This window comes from Onychomys torridus, chromosome 5 (genome assembly GCF_903995425.1).
Source record: "Onychomys torridus chromosome 5, mOncTor1.1, whole genome shotgun sequence".
Classification (NCBI taxonomy): Eukaryota; Metazoa; Chordata; class Mammalia; order Rodentia; family Cricetidae; genus Onychomys; species Onychomys torridus.
In genome coordinates, this window is record NC_050447.1 from 131,083,699 (window position 1) to 131,092,915 (window position 9,217).

Below are 9,217 nucleotides of genomic sequence, written 5' to 3' on the forward strand. Positions count from 1 at the left end.
GTGGTGATGCATCTGCCCCCTAACAGCCTACCCAAGCCTCCCACCCTGCCACAGGAAACAGACTCACTGTGCTTTTCTGAGCAGGGTGAGCTGGTGTGGATTCTAGAAAACCATGCTCCAGAAGTAAGTTAGGGAGGAAATGTTTTAAATAAATAAAAGCTTACATACCCTGAATCACAGTCCCTAAGGGAGGGACACCAAGGCAGGAACTCAAACAGGGCAAGAACCTGGAGGCAGGAACTGATGCAGAGGCCATGGAGGGGTGCTGCTTACTGGCTTGCTCCCCATGGCTTGCTCAGACTGCTTTTCCAGGACTACTAGCCCAGGAATGACACCACTCACAATGGGCTGGGCCTTCCCCATCAATCACTAATTAAGAAAATGTCCTGCAGGCCTGACTACAGCCTGATCTCATGGAGACATTTTCCCAATTGAGGCTCCTCCTCCCAGATGACTCCAGCTTGTGTGCAGCTGACATAAACTAGCCAGCACAGTTCTTTGTTTCTGCTACTATACATATTGTCAAAATCCAACCAGGATAGTAAACACATTTAGCAAGAAGGCCCTGGCTTCCTAACTGCAGCAGGGAGGAGCCTGTAGCCTGGCTGGAGACACCATTTCTCTCTGAAGGGGATGTTTCTATGGTGCTAATGGCAGCAGAGTCAACGTCACTGTGCCAGTCAGTCTCCTGATGGATGTCCTGGGGGCCCAGGGCCCACAGTTCCCAATGCAACTGCTCTACTCCTCAACCAAACTTTCCTAGGAAAGCAGCAATTTGTAAGTTTTATCTCCAGACATGCACCAACAGACAAACCATCACAATATAAACTCCTCTGTGTGTATTTCTCCTTGAATATCTCCTCAGGAAAGGGCCTGGCACTTAAATACTGAGTGGACTAAGAGGATTAGGGAAGAGAAAAAAATTGAGACTCTCTGAGAATGGAGAAAATACCTGAGATGTGTTTCCCAGCACTGAGAAACTCAGCACTGCATTGTGGGTAAGCCCATCCCAGAGCTAAGTACAATAGCCAGGAGGACATGGTGAGTGTTCTCCTGGAATACAGGAAGAAACAGCTAGCCCCACATATGGGGAGATAACCTTGGCTAATGCTGATCCCCACAAGAAACGCTACCAGACATCTTAGACGGCACATCATTACATGTCACCCACACAGCCTCCCCGGCAATGTGTTGACGCTATTGTCCTCAGCAGGTGGAGCTGGTATGGACAGTCAAAGTACCCAAGACCACACAACAACTAATTTGCATAAACTAGAGAGGAGGTGTGGCCCTGCTGGATGACACCTAGAGCTCATGTGACTTTTACCGCCCTAGACTCCAGCTCCTGGAACAAAGACATTCTTCCTGACACAGAAAGAATCGATGTGTGCTTCTCCTCTCTAACACAGGGTGGGCAGCAAAGCCCGCATCCAGGGCTGCCATGAAGGCAGAAAGAACTAAAAACAGGACTCGGTGTTGGGCGTGAGTGCTCAGTCAGTAGACCAGCTTTGTCATCCGCATCCCTGTCGTCTCCTGAAAGATTCAGAGTACAACAGGCCTTCCGTTGTTGCAGCTGAAAAGGACCTTTTTTTCTTTTTTAAGTGAGATTTATGTTTCTCCAGAGGGGCACAGTACCTTCTCTTCTGAAGAGACAGTCAGCTTGTCACTGGATATCAAGCTGCACACCTGGTCCAGACTCAAGCTCAGAAACTCTTCCCCCAGCATCACCTCCGGGAAGTGCTGCTCTGTTCCAAGACAAGAAGTGAAGACAACATTAGACCACACTCACGGGCCATGAGCAACACCACAGCAGCTGTGGCAGGAGCAGAGGCTGCCGAGAAAGCTGGAGGACGAGGGCGGGAGAGGAAGACAGCATCTTGGCTGTGGGGGAACTAGACTTTTCATTTAGAAGTGAAGGCGTGGTTCGTCCTGTGTTGCACGAATCCTAAATGGTCTTATAATAAGAGATAGATATTGGGATAAACGCTGAAAGATCAGAGAGACAAAGGAACAAGCCACTAGAGAAACTTCTCACCATTACAGAATGCTCAGGCCAAAGGGGAGGTGAGATCCTGTCCCCAGGAATGCCTCTGAGTCCTCAGCCAAAAGGCTCTAGTTCCTGTCTCTTTATGCCTCTTATGTGCCTTTCTCTGCCCAGCCATTTCAGTTCCTATCTCAACCTTCCTAGTGCTGAGATTAACAGCATGTGTGCTTCCCAAGTACTGGTAACAAAGGCATGGGATCTCAAGTGCTGGGGTTAAACGTGTGTGCCACCAAGCCTGGCTCTGTTTCTTTTAGACTGGATTAATCTCCTGTAGTCTAGAGTGGCCTTGATCTCACAGAGATCCAGATGGATCTCTGCCTCCTGAGTGCTAGGATTAAAGGTGTGTGCCACCACTGCCTGACCTCTATGGCTAACTCTGTGGCTGGCTCTGTCCTTTGATCTTCAGGCAAGCTTTATTTCTTAGATGACAAACGTCACCACAGTCCTGTGTTATCTGGACAATGACAGAGATGAAAGCGGAGCAGAGAGATCTGCATTGGTATTTCGTCCACGCTCTGTAAGACCGACACAGCCTTGCAGCAGAGCCTCACTGGGACCTGATTACATAAGTGAGCTCCCTCGCTGTCCAGGTACAAGTGCCGTGGCCCCTGCAGCTCAGCCACATCGAAGTTTGTGTGTGTGTGTGTTGTGTGTGTAAGCGAGGACAACCTTTGAGTGTTGGTTCCTCCCTTTTGTCTTGTTTGAGATGGAACCCCTTCACCTCAATAGTCCAGGCTGGCTTTCCAGCTTCTGGAGACTTCCCATCTCCCCTCCCGTCTCATGTAGGGAAGCTCTGGGGTTGTGGATGGCTTTGTGGATCCAGACTCAGGCCATCTGCCTTGTGTGGCAAAAGTTTTACTCACTGAGCCATCTTCCCGGACCTTTAGTTCTTCATATTATATATTCCAAATATTAACCCTGTGTCTCATGCATAGCTAGCAAATCTCTCTCTCACTCTGTATTTTCCTCTGCTATAGTTTCCTTTGCTTCAGACAGCAATTTTTAAAATCAAATATTCCAACACAACATGATGCAGAGACAGACTGCTTTGACATACACTGAGGAATGACAGAAGAAAAAACACTTAAAACTCTTTGTTTTCCATATTTAAATGATGTGTTCTGTAGGTGCAACACAACTTACCTTGTGCAGGGGAAACAATGTGGTCGGTTAGGATATCATATTCTCGAGGCTGAACGATGTGTTTCAGGCAGGTTCTTGGTGGGGCAGAATGGTGGCATGTTCAGGGCATGGTGTGCACAAGTGTTCAGGATAGGCTATAGCAAGGCTGAATGGCCATATGCAGGTGACCACGGCCAGAGACAATGTGGATTCTGGTGTGTTTGATTTTGAGCACCATACAGGATGATATCTGTAGTCCAAGAAGCTCTAGAGAAGTCTGCTTACCTTCTGTGGGTCATGGAAACTTGAAAGAATCCACTTACATCTGTTATTGTCCAGAAAATGGAAATTCCTCTTGATCCTGCACCCAAGGGTGTATGAATACACACAGAAAGTGGTTTTCATACAATTTTCAATAGTTTCTATTTGTTTATCTAAAGTTCTAAACCCTGACTGACTCCCACACACAGAGTCCACAGAGGGAGGGGCGGCCAGCTCAGACCTGACTGCGTGCCTCTGAGTCCTTGCAGCCAGCTGCTCTTTCAAATTCCTATTTCTAAGGCCTAAGTTTTTTTTTTTTTTTTTTTAAATTAACCAATTCAATTTTTTTATTTGAAATTGTCACATACTGGTAAGTAGTGGGTAGAGTGCTATATTATTAAATACTTCATTGTAACAATATTTAATCATTATTTCTAAAACTATTATTTAGACACATCCATTTTTAACTATTTTTCAATTGCCATATTTGTATTTCACAGTGACAATTTATTTTATATAAAAGCAATATCTTCCAATATGCAGGCTCATGTGTAACCATTCAGTGTTTCATCTCTTAGGATTATTTTATTATTATTATTATATTTGTGTTTTAATTTTACACACATCAGCCATGGGTTTCCCCTGTCCTCCCCCTCCTGCCCCACACCCACCTTCCCCCCAGCCCCTCCCTCCATTCCCATCTCCTCCAGGGCCAAGACTCCCCTGGGGATTCATTTAAACTGGTGGATTCAGTACAGGCAGGTCCAGTCCCCTCCTCCCAGGCTGAGCAAAGTGTCCCTGTGTAAGCCCAAGGTTCCAAACAGCCAGCTCATGCACGTAAGGACAGTCCCGGGTCCCACAGCCTGGGTGCCTCCCAAACAGATCAAGCTATTCAAAGGTCCTCACTTTCCAGAGGGCCTGATCCAGTTGGGGACTCCTCAGCCTTTGGTCATAATTCATGTGCTTCCATTCGATTTTTGGCTTTTGTCCCTGTGCTTTTTCCAGTCTTGGTCTCAAACAATTCACGCTCTTACAAGTCCCTCCTCTTTCTTGCCCATTGGACAACCTGGAGCTTCCACCTGAGGCCTGGCTGGAGGATCCTCTGGCATCCAATTCCATCAGTTATGGATGAGAGTTCCAATACTGAAGGCCTAAGTTTCTTAATCCTAACATCTTTTGTGATACAATTAGCAGTGGGGCCCTAATTAGTGAACTTCTAAATAGCCATTTGGAAGAAGAAACATAAACTTCTGATTTCTTTGCCTGTGCTTGGTTCTGTTTGTGTGACTCAGTAAAAATTCAGGGGATCAGGACCCCCATCTTAGGGGCAGGAGGGGTCCACCACCTTCCCCTGTTTTCTCCTCACTACTGTTCCCCAAACCCCCCACTATGACACAGTGCATTCTAGTTATTGGCCTTCACAGTACCCCAGACAAGGGAAAGATGGTGGGGTTCCTAGCCAAGCTGGTCTGACAAGGATTTGATGACCCCAACACCCATCTGTCCCCTGTTCTAGAGTCATTCAGATCTGGAGCTGTGGCAGGATGGGGTTCTATGGACTAGTGGTGTGTCCCTGTAGCTTGGAGGGGGGCATCAGTAGCCCGTGTATTGCACTGTCCTGAGTTTTCTTGGCTCTGGCATGGATTTTGAGAGAGAATGGTCACCAGGCTGTTTGCATACTCACATCAGCTTCCTCCTGTGTTGTTTCTGTGGTCAGATTGCCCTCGATTTCAGTCTTCTCTGTCTCCTTGCTGGAAGAGGCGGGTTTCAAGGTCCACACTGGCATGTCTGGGGCTTGTGACCGGAGAGTGTGGTGCCAATGTTGCCTCCTGGCTATGTACTCTTTTTTGGGGTTACTATCAGGGTCTCCCAGCCTGCCTCCTGTGCCGTTCTCTCCCACCCCTGCGCCCAGGATTTCATTCAGAAATTTCTATCTGGACACCATCAGAGAACCCCACAACTGGTCAAAATGCAGATAACAACTGACCGTAGAGTACTCATCTGCAATACAACTCCGACTCCTATGGCTCAAGGAACACCAGGGAGGAAGAAGCAAAAGACAGGGGACCAGGACGTGTCTGCTGAGAGATTGTGTCTTCTGTCTACCCGTGAAATCATAACGACATAGTCATCTAAGCAGGACAGGACCTCCAATGACCACACCAGTTGACATATCATCTCACAAGACTCTACCCCTAGGTGAAGAGCTACAGGTAGTTAATGATTGATGAGGAGAGAGAGAGAGAGAGAGAGAGAAGAGAGAGAGAGAGAGAGAGAGAATCAGTCTTTTCCAGAGAGGAGTCCCCTTAGAGGTTATCTACTCCTGAATGGTCAGCCCTAAACACATAGATATATGAGCAACACTAATTGAACTCAGTAGGTTATATTTATATATATGTATCTGTGTGGAAGAAGAGGCCATGGAATTCTAGAGGGATTTGGTGGGGCACAAGAGAATTTCAAGGGGGGAGATGGAAGGGTGGAACTGATGTAAATACAGTATTCATGTATGAAATTCTCAGGGAAAACATTCCACCTGTTTTCTGTAATTCCCTGTTTAGAACTCCCTCAGTGTTATTACCCTTTGGATGAAGCTCCTTTGCATGATGTATAGAGTTCTGCCAGCTACAGCCATGTGTACCTCTTTAGCATGATGTATAGGGCTGTACTAGCTACAAGCCATGTGTACCTCTCTAGTGTGACGTTATGGGGCTGTACCAGCTATGGCATGTGTACCTCTCTAGTGTGATGTATAGGGCTGTACCAGCTATGGCCATGTGTACCCCTCTAGCTTCCTTCTTCACCCTGTATCCTGTGGCCCAGCCACTCCAGCCTTTCACGTCTCCCAGATACAGTAATTTCTTGGATCTCTTTCTCCTCTACATTAGTCCACATCCACCTTCCTTCCCACCTTTGCTGTCTCGGGAATGTCTCTTCATCCTGTCCTTTCCAGATAAATGGTATCTCTCCTGGAAGGCCTTGTTATAGCTCCCAAGTATGGTCTGTTATTCCTTCTCCATGTTTCTGGAACTTAGGATAGCAATGGTGTTTAAAGATTCTCAAGTCAGACTCCCCTTCAACCCACCTTGGCCCTTTGGATGTTTGAGTACAAGATGAACGAGCTGCCTTCCTGGGTCTTGTTTTGCTCTCTCTGTAGGATGGGGCTAATATTGCAGACACCACACATTTCGTGAAGCTTGGAAGAGGCAAGAATTTAAAGTGCTTCACTCAGTGTCTGGCTGTAGTTAACACCCAACAAGTACTAGTTTTCATGTGTCATGGTAGTCTGCATCTGCATAGTCTCTCACAGACCTGCCCTCTTCGGGCCGGTGGAGAGTTTGCTCGCCGTACCTGATTCCAGATGCAGTTGTCAGTAAGTGTTGCTGGAGGCCTTGTCTACAGAAACAGGTAACAGAACACAGAATGCCTCCAGTCGGTTTATGAGTGATCTGAGACCCAAGGTCATCATGACCTGGATGTCTGTGCTGTATCTCTCTGGCGGTTTCCAGGACAACACAGGAAGCAAATTTGCCACATGTGCCAGATTTGTGTCCTTTCTGTTCTGTTGTGAACTCTAGGTGACATGTCTGAGAGTAAAGCCAAGAAGGTTGAAATCAAGGACGTGGATGGGCAGACTCTCAGCAAGCTGATTGATTACATCTACACCGCAGAGATTGAGGTGACTGAAGAGAACGTGCAGGTAATCCCAGCATGGCGCATGTGCCACACACTCCACACCTGTCATTAACCCTCACCGCTCCTGTGGGCTCACCAAGAGGAAACCAAGCCACTTTAGCTGGGTCCCATGGCCAACCAGTGGGCCACCTGGCCCTACATGTCTCTGTCTGGCGTAAGTGGCTACGCTTTCAGCGCTGGGTCACACAGCACCTTTACATGAGCCCAACCCAGGAGCGAGAGTTTTTAGCTCATGTTGTGTTTAGCTTATGACGGAGGAACCAGAAGCTTGGTGACTCTTCTTCTCTCCAGTTGCCTTTTTATCTCAGGGAATGTGAAGCTGTTAATGTTTCTTGTCTTGCTTTGGTCATGTAAAGGCCTAGCATGGGGATGGCATCTCAGCCAGTGTGGTTGTGACTCCTGTGTGTGCCTTTCCCCTCTCTCTCAGTCCTGCCTGGCCCTCAGTCATCTGAATCCCGGGAAAGAGGAGTCAGTGCAGAAAAAGAGGACCCAAGAGAGGACTCCCATATTGTGCGCCAGTTGGGGAGATAATTGGGGAGGCACTCTTTGACCCCCACAGATCATGGGACTAAACAGATAAGAATCATTTTTTTTTTTTTTTTTTTTTGCTCTTACTATTTAACAAGAGTAATGGAATATATGTGATTGGAAGGGTTTTTTTTTTTTGTTGTTGTTGTTAGTTTTGCTTTTTGATGGTTGTTCTGTTTTTTGCACAAAGCCACCTTATTTTACTTGAGGCTAACACCTCTTTAGTGATCAAGGTACTCTATTTCCTTATTAAAAACACCACATTTCCAGGCTGGAGCTGTCTGAGAGGCTGAATTGGTAATTGCTTGTTCTTTTAATTCAGCCCCAGTGTTCCTATACCTGCCACACCCTTTGTTGGGCACTGTAGCTGACAGCCCTGGTCCCATGGTGTCCTCAGTATAGGGGTGAGGACAGATATCTACCAAGCAAACACACAAGTCACATCTGTGCACAGTCCCTTGGAGTGAGAGAGGTTGCCAAGGGACACTGTTTGGACGAAGGAAGAGTCTCTTTTAGAGTTAAGCTTCAAGCTGAGGCTGTAGAATGAGTAGCAGGCTGAAGGGGACTATTGGGGGGTCAGGGTGCAGGTAGGAGAGAGTGAGCACACTGATTGTCCTTGCAGAGCCTGCTATGTCACAGGAGGTGTCCTGGCTTACACAGTTACTGCAGTGACTACAACAATCCCATCCGTATGAATATGTGTCTCACTGTCTTGGCTGGCTTGGAACTCATAGACATCTGCCTGCCTCTCCTCCTGAGCTGGGATGAAAGGGAAGAGCCATCATGCCTGGCTCAAAATAAATTAATACATGATAAAATGAATAATTCAGATAATTAGAAAAGACTCTGTTGTGTTCCTTACTTCCAAGTATGGATAAGATGATAATAGCAATGAGGTAGTAATAAATAATCATTTTATATAAGGTATTAATTTATAGATAAAAGTAATAGGGATCAAGCAGTAAAAAGATAATCTTTACAACTCTAGTCTAACCCAGTGCTGATTTCTCTGGCTCACAGGTACATTATGTGAAGGTAGATGACAGGGGATACCACAGCCAGAGCGCAGCAGAAAGAGACTTTGTTCAGGAGGGAGAGGTGGGGTGCAGTTGGGAGGATGAGTGGAAACAGAGATCTATGGGGTTAGTGGGGAGACAGCCCGGCCCCCTTCCGCATGGCCACTGCTCCTACGCCCTTACTTCAGCTCCCACCCCTTCCCTGTGTGACTGAGCGCCTGATGCCCGCGGGGGGTGGTGGTGGTGTGGTGGTGTGGTGGTGGTGTGGTGTGGTGGTGGTGGTGGTGGAGGTGGTGGTGTGGTGGTGATGGGGTGGTGTGGTGGTGGTGATGGTGGTGGTGGGTGGTGGTGGTGGTGGTGGTGGTGGTGGTAGGTGGTGGTGTGTGGTGGTGTGGGGTGGTGGTGGTGGTGGTGGTGGTGGTGGTGGTTGGTGGAGGTGGTGGTGTGTGGTGGTGTGGTGGTGATGGTGGTGGTGGTGTGGTGGTGGTGGTGGTGGTGGTGGTGGTGGTGGTGGTGGTGGTGGAGGTGTGGTGATGTGGTGGTGTGGTGG

At 47.6% G+C, this 9,217-nt stretch overlaps 1 protein-coding gene across 1 annotated transcript in view; it reads right to left on the minus strand.

The window, feature by feature from the left end:
* The window catches only part of Klhl3 (kelch like family member 3), an 82,060-nt gene that overhangs the window by 46,401 nt on the left and 26,442 nt on the right, over positions 1-9,217 (minus strand). Inside the window, exon 3 of the mRNA XM_036189219.1 lies at positions 1,636-1,745. Coding sequence (XP_036045112.1) covers positions 1,636-1,745 — 110 coding nt within the window. The remainder of the gene's footprint in view (positions 1-1,635; positions 1,746-9,217) is intronic.